This window comes from Mesoplodon bidens, assembly GCF_964165515.1.
Source record: "Mesoplodon bidens genome assembly, chromosome: 2".
Taxonomy (NCBI): Eukaryota; Metazoa; Chordata; class Mammalia; order Artiodactyla; family Ziphiidae; genus Mesoplodon; species Mesoplodon bidens.
This window is the reverse complement of record NC_138177.1, coordinates 1,048,310-1,062,512: the sequence shown is the minus strand read 5'-3', so window position 1 is coordinate 1,062,512 and position 14,203 is coordinate 1,048,310. Positions and strand designations below refer to the sequence as shown.

The window sequence follows — 14,203 nt, the reverse complement described above, 5'->3', positions numbered from 1 at the left end:
CCTGCCATCTCTTTCCAGGAAACTCTGAAGCCCCGCCCTCGGCCTCAGGAGTCACAGACGTCTGAAGAAGTCGGCTGCGGTGAGCTAACCGAGGGCTTGTAGGAACCATCCCTCCTCTGACCCCACCCCAGGGCCGGACGGTGGCCGCGCCCCAAGCCTGGCTCTGCTGGCAGGGGGAGCTGAGGGTCTAGTCCACCCCAAACCCCGGGAGGCCTTGCCCCAGCAGCTGCCCTGAGGGCCCACGTGCCCACCGCCCACCCGGACCTGGTCTGGCCTTCTGGTCTCTCCAGACCCTGAGGGAAGAGCCGTGTCCCCAGCCTCCCCGCCCCCGCGCTGACCCTGGGGGCGGCTCTTGCGCCCCAGCCCAGCAGGAACGACCAGAGACCGCCCCCAGCGTGCTTTCAGCTGATTCCTTTAATAAGGAGATGCCGCTTCTCACAAAAGCACATGTTGGCAAGAGGTGAGACAAGAACAGAGTCCACGTCGGGGGGTGGGCCACTGCCAAGCAGGGGCGGGGGCTAGACATGGGTCCTTCCTGGGACGACGAAGGCAGGGGTCCTGGTGGGGCTGCGCGTGCCAGGGGGCCTGGGGCCTGCCCACCGTGGTCTTGCAGCCTTCAGACCCCAGGATTTCAGAAGCAGCGGATCCCGTCCTCAGGGGGGAGGTGCCAGGGCAGAACATCTGGCTTCTCGGAAGGGGTCCCAGGGTCCCGATGGCTGAGGGGGGCCCTGTGTACCCCCAGCTCCCGCCGCCCCCCAGCACAAGCGGCCTGGCTCGTAGCACACAGGGCCCACCTGCCCACCTGCGGCCTCGTCGGCACTCCTGTCAGACCCCCCGCATCTCCCCCTCCTCCCGTCAGGGCTGGCCGGAGGGGTTGCCCCGTGTGTGGCGTTCCTCTGCACCGGGGCCTGCGGCTACTGTCCCTCCTGGTTCAGCGTGATGGCTCGGGGCCTGGGGCCCCCTGGCCCCTTTCCACCTCTTGCCCTCCCACGGGACACCTGGCCGGGGCCAGGCCGGGGCGCTGGCGAGGGTCCCTCGTAGCCAGAGCTGCCCGGCCACAGGAGAGAGCATGCGGGGGAGCTTGGCCCACCATGCTCTCCAGCCCCCAGGGTCCCTCCCCACTGCCACCCTCGGCCCCCCAAGCCCCCAGTGTCACGTGAGCAAGGCTGGTTGTCCACCCGGGCGGCATCGGGGACCTGACCACAGACCCAGCCACCAACAGGTCCTGAGAACCCTCGTTGCCTGCACGGGGTCCCCCCACGGCCCGTCCACCCCCCCCATGTGGAGTCGGATCGCGACACCAGGTGAGGGAGCCGGGCCAGCGGGGGCATCTGCTGGGGCCCGAATGGGAGACCTGGACACCATCCATCCTTGCAACGTGGGGCTGGGAGCAGGGGTGACAACAGGTGAGCCCTTCACAAGTGTCCTGAGGGGAGCCCGTCAGAGGGGCGTGGGAGCTCTGGGAGGATGGCCCCGCAGGGGCCCCTGTATGGCTTTTCAGTGAACTCAGTGGGAGGAGGGGGCACACCACACACACACAGGACAGAGAGCTGGACGCGGGGCGCCGAGGGTCAGCTCTGCCCACGGTCCCCTTGTCAGACCAGGGCTGGAGGCCAACTTCCCCCGGCGCATGGCAGGGCAGGGGGGCCGGGGTGGGGGGAGGACTTTATACACAAAGTCAAAGGAGCAGCTCAAGTTGTGTAAAATGGGGCTGGGGGCACTCGGCATTGCCATGCGGTTATTTACAGAGTTGAGACATGCATCTTGGTGGGACGAGACCGGGGTCGTGTTCACAGGTGACCACCCTCTCCGTGAGGCTCAAATGGCTTCAGAAGGTTCTTGTTTTGTTGTCGCTTAAAAAATATATTCTTGTGTCTTCAAGTCACAGTGTCCCCCTTCCCAATATTGCAGCTCGAAGAGTGGGTCGAATCCTGGAGACCTGTCCCTGCCCCCTGAGGCTAGGGGTGAGGGCGAGGCAGGAGTGGTCACAGGACTGGGCAGCCGGACCGAGCACGGACGGCGGGGCAGCCTGAGCTTCGGGTGAGTCCCAAACAACGCCTAGGAGGGACTGACTTACACTTTGAAATTATTGGTTGTTTATCTGAAATTCAGATTTAACTTGGTGCCCTGCATTTTTATTTGCCAAATCTGGCAACCACGTCAGGGGGCTGAGGGTCACCACGATCAGGCCTGGGGACCTTCCCCTGTCTGCCACCACCCAGGACTCTGAGGCGGGAAGCGGGATGGAGCGGAGGGAGACCCAGGGACAGCCTCTCTGTGGGGCTGGGGGAAACGGAAGCCAGACCCGTGGGGGGCGGGACGCCCTCCCTCCCCAACCCCAGGGGCGGCCCCCCCAGTTCGCTCACCCACCACCTCCCACGGCAGGGTTGGCGAGGCAGCTGCAGTGACCCCCCACCCCCACCCCTCGCTGAAGCCCCGGGCCAGCAAGACCATCTCAAACCGATTCTAGAAGCACAAGCTACGTATGGTTCCCGGGAAGTAAAAAGACCAGGCCTGAGGCTGCATGAATCCCCGCTGTCCCGTCCCCCAGCCAAGCGCCCCGGAACGTCACTTCCCATCCTGCCTGGCACTGGTCACTCATCATCTGGGGCTTCCCCCAGCTTCCCCCAGCCCTCAGCTTGCACGGCCAAAGTCTGAAAACGTGCCCAGAGCCCTGACAGAGTTGGTTCCACTCTGGAATGATTATTCAAGGAGAAAGGAGGAAACAGAGCTTTCTGGCCTCACCTCCAGTTTCTGGGTGGCACTGGGTTTTGTTTTTCACGGTTTCAGTCCCTTTGCAAAAATCGCTTCTACTTTCCTCTCTGCAATAGACTTTGGGAGTGAAAACGCACAGCCTGGAGGCCTCCGGAACCCCTCATAGCCGACCTTAATTCTGTCCCACTCACAGCAGGATCCCGACACCCCAGAAATAAGCCTGGTGGCAGTGAAGGTGCTCTGCGGACTGGGTAAGAACCCTCAGGTGCAGGACACTTAGGACCAGTGCGTTTCCCCACCTAGTTTGTGGGCCCGGTAGATGCCTTCTGCTCAGACGGCTCCTCTGAGGCAGGGGCCCAGCCAGGACCGGCCAGAACCCAGGAGAGCGCTGCTCCCCTCCCGGGTCCCCTCGGCTCCGCACTGGTGCCCACACTCAGTCTCCCTGCCCCTGAGGCTGCCCACTCGAGGTGGGCCCAGAGGCGTAATCCAGCTGCGTCTCCGGGCCCAGGATCCCCAGAGCAGCAGACGTGCCGCGGATCCTCTCTCCTTCCCGCCGGGGGAGAGGCGAGTCCTGGGCTCGGGAGGGTGGACAAGAATCCCAGATGGTAGAAGGTGGTCGGGAAGGGGCGGGAGAGTGAAGGTGGAGGGCGAGAAGTCAGCTCTGTGGGCCCGGGGGGAGGCTGGCGGGGAGGGGGCCCCGAGGAAGCACCAAATCCCATAGCTCTGCAGGGGGGCATCCAGGCCAGGCCAGCCCGCTGTGGCCCCCCGGTCCTGAAGCCTCACTCTCGTCCTACAGCCCGGGCCCTAGGACCAGCCCACAGTCTTTGTCAGGTCCCATCTTCTCGGCATCAAGTGAAGAATGACTTCCCGAGGACCAAGGGCCACGAGCAAGGCTGAGCCCCACTTCCCAGCTGCTGCTCCCGGAGGAGACGGCTTCTCGTTCGCAGCCGGGCAGGAACACGACGCCTGCTCCTCTCGGACAGCGAAGGAGACGTCCGTCGGCCTCAGGTGCCCGCAGACGCCAGGGTGGCCGGGCGGGGTGGAGGTGCTGCCACGTGTGCTGGATGAGAGGCACAGCTCTGGCTCTGGGAAGCCTTGAGCGTTCTGCGCCGAGGAGACGGCCAGGGCCTGCGGCTGCAGAGACGAGGGGGGCTGAGGGGGGCCGGCCTCTGGCCACAGGGGCCGGATGCTCTCGCCCAGGCTGCAGGTTTGGAAGGAGACTCGGTGCACACCGGACTAACGTATGTATGGCTTTTTATCAATGCTGGGGACACGAGGGGAGCAGGGAATGAGCGCGTGACCGTGGGGCAGAACCCGGCCCACGTCCTCTGCCACCGTTCGGAATGGCTGCCCTGCTCCCCGGGGTTCACAGCAAGTCCCTCAGGAATGCTAGGAGGGGCCTCCCCGCAGGGCCGCTGGGAAAGCTCAGCCAGCTGTCCACTACCTTCCCCTTCTTACCTGGACCTCAGGGGAACTAAGAACCCGTAAACCTTCCTTCCTTTTCAAGCCCCCTGGCTCTGAACAGATACCGTGTCTTCAGACAGCGCCGCTCCACTTTGATTAAGGGAGAAGCACGGGCGGGAGGGGAAGAGATGCCCGTGACTGCTGGCTCCCATCCTGGCAAGGGAACTGGCGTCTGGCTCTCCCACCGCAAGGGCGAAGACCCGGCAGTTTCGTTTTGGCCTTTCTGGGAAACGGGTCTTCTGTTGCTTTGCGGTTTGACATCACCCGTCAGCAAGGTGAGGTCACGGGACGGACAGTCCCCATTTGAGGCCGGCCAGTCTAGCCTGCAGCTCAGGTCTGTGGTGTCCCGGGAAGCCCCCAGCAGCAGCAGCAGGAGGTCCCCGCCGGCACTGGGCTTTGGTCCTGGCTCTGCACAACCCAGCCTCCCCGTCTCGCCTCCCAAACAGCCGCTCGCACGCAGCGTGGCGGCTCCCCAGTCTGCGCAGGATCTGGACCCTTCTGCTCCCCCGCGGCACCCCAGCCCCAGCGCTCCACAGGCACGGAGGACGCGCACGGGTCGCTGGCCGCTGGTTGCCTTCCGTCAGGAGTCAGGAGGTGCCGCCGTTCCGTTGGTCCGGATCGCTCAGAAAACAGAAAATGCCACCACTTTCTGCCAGGAGAGCCTCCCTCGGGGTGAGGCCTGGGCGGAGCTTTGGAGGAGGAGGAGGGTGGCGGGCATGCAGCGAGGAAGCTCCCGGGGCGACGACGGGCCAGGCTTCTCTCACCTCCGAGGGGCCCTCCTCAGCCGCCGTCGGAGGGAGGGGGTCTTTACAAAGAGGATGAGGGCGGAGAAACGAGGGCACAGCCGCACACAGGTGGGCAGCGGCGCCTCGGGGGCTGCCCAGCTGAGGTAGCGGCGGCTCTGGAGCGCGGCCCCTACTTGTTCTTGCCCAGCAGCGCGTCCACCTCCTCCTCGGGCTTGAGCGAGTGCCACTGGGCGATGGGCCGGCGGGGGTTGGCCAGCATGTCGGACCAGTGCCGCAGCTCCGTGCCCGTGGCGTTGCTGCCCACGAAGATCTTGCCGATGGCCTCGTTCTTGCCCAGCTTGTCGTAGTCTAGCACGGTGATGACCACCTGGACTTTCTGCAGGAGGGAGGCAGGGAGAGAGGGAGGGGGAGTGGGCAGGAGAAGGGGGCCGCCGGCCCCTCCCTCCCCAGCTCCAGCCGAGCGGGCACACAGAGGCGGGGCCCGCGCCTTTGACGCATCCTTCGCTTCTACCGACGACTGAACACAGGCCCCCGGCAGCGTGCTGAGCGCCTGGGAGCAGAAGGGCGGACACATCCTCGCCAGGTGACAAAGGTCACGCCCGAGAGGCCAGCACGAGGTACCTCGGGACCTCAGAGGGAGTGACGTCCGGCTGGTCAGTTAGGGCAGGCTTCACAGAGGAAGTGACACGGACTGGGAGGTGGAGGCTGAGGATGTCTCCAGGCGGAGAGGAGAGGACCCCGGGCAGGAGAGCACCGGCTCGGGGGGGACGGGGGGGAGGTGGGCGTCCACTGCCTCGGCGGCTGCAGCCTCTCCACACACGCGCCCCGCCACCGACCTCGAGGCCAGCAGGAGGTGTCTGTGAGCAGCTCCCGCTCACCTCCCCAGAGAAGGGGTGGGCTGGGACGTGCCCGTCCGTCCGTCCGTAGCGGTCAGTGGGGGAGGTCGCCCGCCCCACGTCCACCCCTGCCAGCCCAGCACCTGGATCTGCTCGAAGGGGATCTCGAAGCTGAAGGACTCGTTGAAGTACGGGTTCAGGGTCTTCTTCTTCACTGTCGTCTTCTTCTTCTTGAGCCTCTTGCCGTTCTGCATCAGGTGGATCTTCACGTAGGGGTCTGTGCGGAGGCAGCCGGCCAGGCCCTGAGTACGCGCCCGGCCCGCCAGCCCAGGGACAGCAGAGCCAGCTTCCGGGCCAGGGCGGCCAGAGGCTTCACCTCCGGGACCCGCCATGGCTGTGGCCGCCTGGAGCTCTGCTGGGATGGGCCCGCGCCGGCGCTCGGTGAGGAGGCAGGGGGCACGTCAGCGACCCCCGCCCCATCCCATCCTCCCGACTTTGTCGATGAGCCACGAGGCCCAGAGAAGGGAACCCGTCTGCCCGCGGTCACACGGGGGCTCAGGGACAGAGCTGGGCTGGCGGGAACCTGAGCACTTCAGGAAGGCGGGCAGTCGCCCCCCCAGCCCCGCCCAGAGCCCCTTCCAAGGGAGAGCCGCCCCCATCTCCCCCCGTAGAAGGTCCCGGGCGCGGACGGAGGGCCTGCATCGGGCCGAGCCCTCCCACCACCTGCCCTCCCTGTCCCTGCCTCCCCTGGGGGTGACGTCCCCGACCCCTTCCCTCCAGGGCCCACAGGGAGAGAGCGGAAAGGCAGCTCTCAGCGGGGCTCCCCGCTCTGTCCTGCCCTGAGGACCCAAAGCCGCTCAGACAGCCTGTGTGTCCCACGCGTCTGAGGCCTGCTGTCCAGGTTGAGGGCTCTGGGCCACGACCGGCTGGCAGGTGCCCCCCGATGGCGGCCAGAAGCCACGCACACACCTGAAAGGCCACCCACGTCCATCTTCTTGAGGTTCTTGGCCTCCAGGATGCAGACGGTGAGCTTCCCAGCCGTGGGCACGTAGCGCAATGAGGTGCAGATGTCACCCAGCTTCTCTGGCTGTCGGGGGAAGGGGACGTGGTCAGCGCAGCAGCGCCTGTGTCCAGCGCGGCTGACCCATTCGGGGCCTCAGGCCAGGGTGGGCACAGCCCTGGCCGTGACGGGTGGACACTGCAGAGCTGAGGACAGGCTGCTGGCAGCGTGGTGCCGAGGCGGCTCTGGACAGGCATGGGGCTTGCTGGGGCCCCTCCCCAGCCTGGCAGGCGGCGGAGGGGGACGAAGAGTGGACGCAGTGCCCGAGGGCCACTTCCAAGGACACAGGGAGCCCCCCTTCCTGGTCACAGACATCCCACCTGCAGAGCGAGCTATGGTCCTCCAAGCCCTCGGCATCCCTTTCCTTGTGTTAGCGTCACAGGACAAGGACCTCGTGACTAGCAAGGGAGGGGGCTCCTGGGCCCGAGAGCTCGGCCGGTGCCACGGCACAGTCGAGGCTTCTCAGAGGCGGGCCTCGGGGCCCAGGCTGGCCGCCTCGCCCACATCCTGGTTGGGGTGCTGACCCTTCCTCCAGGCGACCTGAGCCGCGAGGTGAGGAAGGGCACGCCTCACATGCGCGGACTCGGCCAACATACTCGGCTGGTGCTTGGAAGGGATGGTGGCTAAATGGAGGCTTTGGTACACAGTAGATGCTCATAAATATTTGGCGAGTGAGTGCTGTGGCAGTTTCTAGGGAGACAGGCCCCCCCCTTGCTGAGAATCCTCTAGAACAATGTGGGCTTTCCCTGTGGGTGAAGGAGGTCCCCACGTGGGTCGCCGGCCCTAAGTGGGCCCAGAGCCGCAGGAGAAACAAGAGTGATGCGTCCTCGCGTCCTGTCCACCTGAGGTGCCCCACCAGGCGGCTGATCCTCGTCGGCAGAGACAGAGCCGGGGGTGTGGGGCGGACCCGCCAAGCTCTCCCGCCCTCACCTCCTCCTTCTCTCCGCCCTGCAGGTCCCTCCACTCCTCGATGGGCTGCCCCAGGTCCACGGTGTTCATGGGCACCTTCACCTCGCCGATGATGTCGTGTTTGGAGAAGCGGTCAAAGTCATAGATGGCCATCACCAGGGTCTTGCCCCCCAGCTCCTGGTAAGGCACCTGCAGGGCACAGGCAGGATGGAGGGGTCAAGGCAGCTCGGGGCCTCTGGGGGCCCTACAAGACGCCTGCCAAGTCTGTGGACACCCGGGCTCGGGTCCAGGCCGAGCTGGTTCTGGGCCTCAGCCACAGCCCAGGACCAGGGGGAAGGTCCACAGCGGGCCAGCCTGTCACCTTGAAGGTGAAGGTCTCATTGAAGGCGGGGTTCAGCGTCTTCCGATGGACTTTGGTCTCATATTTCTTCTTCTTGTCTGGAAGGAGGAAGACCTTGACGTAAGGGTCCGAGGTGCCGCCCATGTCCAGGGCGGGCAGCTCCGCGGCCTGCAGGACGCCCACGGTGAGCTGTGGAGCGAGTGGGCACCGGGTCAGCCCCGAGGGGCGGGCGGGTGCCAGACAGGAAGTCGGTCTCCACCTCCCTCCCCGGGGAATCGGAATAACATGGGGGAGACGGTCGCCGCGAGGTGACTGGTCTGCCCGAGGAGGGCGGCACGTGGATGGCGGGCAGCCTGAGTGCAGCCCTTCTTCCCTAGAGCTGGGGTGCCCGCCCCGTGGAGCCCTGGGGGCTGTCTCAGCCCTGCGCACCTGGTTGGCCTGGAAGTCGTAGTCCAGGGAGAACTGCAGCTTCCCCAGGTTCTCTGGCTCCTCCTCCTCTCCCTCGCCCTCGCCCTCCCCCTCCGTCAGGCCCGTCTCGGCGTCGTCATCGTCCTGGGGGGCTGAGGAGGGAGGGTCAAGGAAGAGAAGACGGGGAGCCTGCCCCCGTGCAGACCCCGACCCAGAGCTGGGGGGGCTCCGTCAGGCCCACTTCACCTCAGCCCCCAGCCCGGCCCTGTCCCTGCAGGGCCAGCACAGCCCAGATGCCACGCGGCTTCTTGAGTGGCAGAGCCTCCCTGTGACCCCCGGCCCCCCCTCCCCAGTGCAGGCCACCACGTGGGCAGCACGTACCAGGCGTGCAGTCCGGGCGTCCAGGCCAGGCGAGTCCACAGGTGTGAGGAGAAGGGAGAAAGTGGTAAGAAAAACCTGCAGCTCAGACCAGCCGCATGGCAGGGTCGGGGCCCCCACAGGCTCACACGCACACGCATGTCCACGTGCGTGCTCACACACGCTCTCACACACGTGTGCACGTGCACGCACAGACTCAAAGGCCGCGGCCCCTGGCTGACCTCCTGAGATCAGCCCTCCTTCCTCCCTCCACACTGATTCCTTGAGCAAGAACTTCCTCCCAGAACAAACATGGGGAAAGTGAGGCGCCCAGGGCCTCTGCAAACTTAAAAGGAGACACAGGTACATCAGGGCCTCTTCCAGGCTGACCCCCTGCTCCCTGAAAGACAGGGAGAAAAGCCACGTCCTTGTGGACTAGAGACGGACCCACGGGGCCACAGTGGGGACGTGGTCCAGCAGCCCTGCCGGCGGGAAACCGGTCGCACGATGGTGGCTTCCTGGTGGGCGGGGGTCTCTCTCTTCCCAGCATTCTGTCCCAACGCCCTCCTCTGGGGTCAAGGACGGTCCCTGCTGACCCGAGTGAGCCCTTCCCACCCGGAAGGCATCGCGGGGCCTCTGGTCCCCCGGCCCCGCCTACCTGGTCCCCCGGCCCCGCCTACCTGGTCCCCTGGCCCCGCCTACCTGGCCGCCCTTCATGTCCTTCATGTTCATGGCGTTCTTGGCGCCCTTGCCCTTCTCCTTCTTGTTCTTCTTCTTCTTCCAGCAGCACTTCTTGCAGATGCAGAAGCAGCAGGCGAGGATCAGGAGGCCCAGGAGCACCGCGATGGCACCCAGCGCCCAGCGGGGCACTGCCCACGGGGACACGGGGTCAGCGGCGCCTCCTGCAGCCCCGACCCCTCAGCAATAGAAAGCTGGGTCGGGGCCCGGCCCTGCTTCCGCACCCCGCGTTGTAAACCCACAAGTGGTGTGCACGTGAAGTTGCACAGCTCGGTGCCCTCCCCTTTCTGCCGCCCCAGTGGGGACAGCCTGTGACAGGGACAGCAGCCAGGCGCACACCACAGGGACCCCATCTGGGCTCTGCTGAGATCTGACATCTTTGATCCTTGGAACTGCAGCTCACACGAAGGATGGGATGGTCCTCATCAGACCCCGGTGGGGGAGGAAGGCCCGGCCCTCAGGCGCAGTCCTGAGAGGGCTGAGCCTGTGCCGGGCTCAGAGGGGCCGCGGGCCGGCCGGGGCTGCTCTCCGAGGTGCTGAAGCACTGCCTCCCGCCAGTGGGGCTGCTCCCCGAATCCAGACCTCAGGTTTCTCCCCACAGCCTTTACCAGAAACCCAGGAAGCAATGGGGGTTTCATTTTCTATCTTGCAAAATAAAGTAGTTTTAAAGTATGACTGGAAAACTTGAATAATGATTTCTGTTTCTTAATTTTCTATCTTCTTTTGGTTCCACCTTTTGACAGACTTCTAAGTATAAGAACGTTTATCCCCCTGGGAGGTTAGGGCACATAAACCCCCTTGTTCCCTTCATTAGTGCCAGACCACACTGCCCCCCATTCCTGAAGGGGATGCCCAAATAATCCAGCCTCGAGTCCAAACATTAGGAAAGATCGCGGCTGCCACACCCCCATGGTGCCCCCCCACCCTCGCCCCCAAGCCGCACAGAGCGATACTCACGAGGGAACTTGACCATCTCATTGAAGAATCGGTCCTTCAACGTGGCAAACACGTCCCCCTTGCCCTCCCTGGCGCCTCCGCTCTCGGTGGAGTTGTCCATGGGCGCAGCAGGCATGATGGTGGTGGCGGGAGCCACCATGGGCTCCTGGTTCCTCTTGAAGATGTTCCTCATGGTGGCAGAGGGACAGCTATGGGTGAAGGGGGCAGGATGAGTATCCCACGGGCCCGAGTGCAGACGGCTCTGCCCACAGGCCAGGAGAGGCTCTTCCAAAAGCTAAAGACTTTATGAATGAAGGCCATTACAACAAACCCACAGCAAACATTCTCAATGGTGAAAAAATTAAAGCATTTCCTTACGATCAGGAACAAGGCAAGGATGTCCACTCTTGCCACTCTTATTCAACATAGTTTTGGAAGTCCTAGCTGTAGCAATCAGAGGAGAAAAAGAAATAAAAGGGATACAAATTGGAAAAGAAGTAGTAAAACTGTCACTGTTTGCAGATGACATGATACTATACATAGAAAATCCTAACGATGCAACCAGAAAACTACTAGAGCTTGATGAATTTGGTAAAGTAGCAGGATACAAAATTAATGCACAGAAATCTCTTGCATTCCTATATACTAACAATGAAAGATCAGAAAGAGAAATCAAGGAAACAATCCTAGCATCAAAAAGAATAAAATACCTAGGAATAAACCTACCTAAGGAGGCAAAAAGATCTCTACTCTGAAAACTGTAAGATACTGATGAAAGAAATCAAAGATGACACAAATAGATGGAGAGATATACCATGTTCTTGGATGGGAAGAATCAATATTGTCAAAATGACCATACTACCCAAAGCAATCTACAGATTCAATGCAATCCCAAATTACCAATAGCGCTGTTCACAGAAATAGAACAAAAAATTTCACAATTTGTATGGAAACACAAAAGACCCCAAATAGCCAAAGCAATCTGGAGAAAGAAAAACGGAGCTAGAGGAATCAGGCTCCCTTACTTCAGACTACACTACAAAGCTACAGTAATCAAGACAGTATGGTACTGGTACAAAAACAGAAATGCAGATCAGTGGAACAGAATAGAGAGCCCAGAAATAAACCCACACACCTGTGGTAAATTAATCTATGACAAAGGAGGCAAGAAAATACAAGGAGAAAAGACAGTCTCTTCAATAAGTGGTGCTGGGAAAACTGGACAGCTACACGTAAAAGAATGAAATTAAAACATTCTCTAACACCGTACACAAAAATAAACTCAAAATGGATTAAAGACCTAAATGTAAGACTGGATACTGTAAAACTCTCAGTGGAAAACATAGGCAGAAACACTCTTTGACATAAATCGCAGCAATATTTTTTGATCCACCTCCTAGAGGAATGAAAATAAAAATAAACAAATGGGATCTAATTAAACTTCAAAGCTTTTGCACAGCAAAGGAAACTATAAACAAAACAAAAAGAAAACCCACAGAATGGGAGAAAATATTTGCAAATGAAGCAACCAACAAGGGATTAATCTCCAAAATATACAAACAGCTCATGCAGCTCAATATCAAAAAAAAAAAATAACCCAATCAAAAAATGGGGTTAAGATCTAAATAGACATTTCTCCAAAGGCATACAGATGGCCAACAAACACATGAAAAGATGCTCAATATCACTAATTATTAGAGAAATGCAAATCAAAACTACAATGAGGTATCACCTCACACCTGTTAGAATCGGCATCATCAGAAAATCTACAAACAACAAATTCTGGGGAGGGTGTGGAGAGAAGGGAACCCTCCTTCACTGCTGCTGGGAATGTCAGTTGACACAGCCACTATGGAGAACAGTATGGAGGTTCCTTAAAAAAGCTACAAATAGAACTACCATATGACCCAGCAATCCCACTACTGGGCATATACCTGGAGAAAATCATAATTTGAAAAGATACATGCACCCCAATGTTCACTGCAGCATTCTTTACAATAGCCAGGACATGGAAGCAACCTAAATGTCCATCAACAGATGAATGGATAAAGAAGATGTGGTACATATATACAATGGAATATTACTCAGCCATAAAAAAACAAAATAATGCCATTTACAGAAACATGGATGGACCTAGAGATTGTCATACTGAGTGAAGCCAGACAGAGAAAGACAAGTATATGATATCACTTATATGTGGACTCTTAAAAAAAAATGGTACAAATGAACTTATTTACAGAACAGAAATAGAGTCACAAATGTAGAAAACAAACTTATGGTTAACGGGGGGGTGGGTGGGATGAATTGGGAGATTGTGTTTGATATATATACGCTACTATATATAAAATAGATAACTAATAATAACCTACTGTATAGCACAGGGAACTCTGCTCAATACTCTGTAATGACCTACATGGGAGAAGAATCTAAAAAGAGTGGATTATGTATATTTATAACAGATTCACTCTGCTGTACAGCAGAAACTAACACAACATTGTAAATCAACTACACTCCAATAAAAATTAATTAAAAAAAAAAAGACTGTATTAGCTGGGACTTCCCTGGTGGCGCAGTGGTTAAGAATCCGCCTGCCAATGCAGGGGACACAGGTTCGAGCCCTGGTCCAGGAAGATCCCACATGCTGTGGAGCAACTAAGCCCGCGTGCCACAACTACTGAAGTCCATGCGCCTAGAGCCCGTGCTCCGCAACAAGGAGAAGCCCGCGCGTGGCAATGAAGAGTAGCCCCGCTCGCCGCAACTAGACAAAGCCCGCAAGCAGCAACGAAGACCCAAGGCAGCTAAAAATAAATAAATAAAATTAAAAAATATATATATATATATGTATATATATCTGAGTCCCTGTTTTAAAAAAAATAAATAAGAATAAAAATTTAAAAAGACTGTATTAGTCGTAATCCCTTTACGTCCCAGGGCACTTCCAGCAGTAGCAACACCATGAAGCAGCAACCACAGGGCCACCAGCCACTCCTCCCCAGACTCACGCACCAGCCCCGTTTCACAGATGCAGGAACGGAGGACCAGGGCCTAGGCAGCCCCCGCCACTTAGCTCACAAGTCCTGGAATTGAGGTTCGAACCAGTCACCTGACCCGAGAGCCTGCAAAGCACGCGGCTCTCCTGTATCTGGCTGCACCCAAGCGCTCCACCCAGGAAGGAGCGCGGTCGCAGTGAGGACCCCCGAGCCGCCTCCTCCCTGCGTGACAGCGCCCTGGCACCCCCGCCCTCCTCACCTCCGTGCCTCAGGCTCCCTCCGCACCCACCCAGGGTGGGTTTCAATCTCTCCTCCAGGAAGATGGCACCCAAGTCCACCCCCGGAGCCCCTTCCTCCTCCTCGCCAGCCCTGCCCCCTCTACACAGCGGCACATCAACCTCCTACTCAAACCAGGGCTGCCCATTAGTAACGAAAGCCATCCGGGTTTACGGGGGAGGGAAAGAGACTAAGGGAGACACTCCCCATGATCCTACCTTCCAGAGATAACACAGGTTAGCGTCCTTGGAGAAGCTTATAACAGCATTTTTTTCTGCGGGTGTTTTACATGTTGAGATCATACTATACATAATTTGGTATTCTGCCCTTTTTTCACATAAAATTTTGTCACAAGCATTCTCCTTTATCATTAAAAACTTCCTTTGTTATCAAGTAGCTAAACAATACCCTGCTACATGGTAGTACTG

General features: G+C 59.4%; 2 protein-coding genes across 4 annotated transcripts in view; one reads left to right on the top strand and one right to left on the bottom strand.

Annotated features, from left to right (window-relative positions):
* PPP1R12B (protein phosphatase 1 regulatory subunit 12B) overlaps positions 1 to 4,295 on the top strand; it is a 207,431-nt gene extending 203,136 nt beyond the window's left edge. The window contains exons 24-28 of one of the 3 annotated variants that reach the window (XR_014017455.1): positions 19 to 1,406; positions 1,912 to 2,040; positions 2,832 to 2,966; positions 3,512 to 3,723; positions 4,223 to 4,295. Coding sequence is in view for 1 of the 3 variants with exons in the window: in XM_081254347.1 (XP_081110473.1) it covers positions 19 to 102 (84 nt within the window). In the remaining 2 variants the exon portion in view is untranslated. Of the gene's footprint in view, positions 1 to 18; positions 1,585 to 1,911; positions 2,041 to 2,831; positions 2,967 to 3,223; positions 3,280 to 3,511; positions 3,724 to 4,222 lie in introns of those variants that run through there. The other 2 variants (XR_014017456.1, XM_081254347.1) reach the window with 2 other exon arrangements.
* A 549-nt stretch (positions 4,296 to 4,844) lies between these two features.
* On the bottom strand, positions 4,845 to 10,702 carry SYT2 (synaptotagmin 2; the record flags this gene model as incomplete). The annotated part of the gene is made up of 7 exons (XM_081225661.1): positions 4,845 to 5,301; positions 5,905 to 6,038; positions 6,731 to 6,848; positions 7,752 to 7,919; positions 8,092 to 8,630; positions 9,516 to 9,752; positions 10,498 to 10,702. 7 exons carry the CDS (start codon positions 10,700 to 10,702, stop codon positions 5,095 to 5,097), a joined length of 1,608 nt encoding a protein of 535 aa, XP_081081787.1. The 3' UTR covers positions 4,845 to 5,094.
* Positions 10,703 to 14,203: the final 3,501 nt, after the last annotated feature.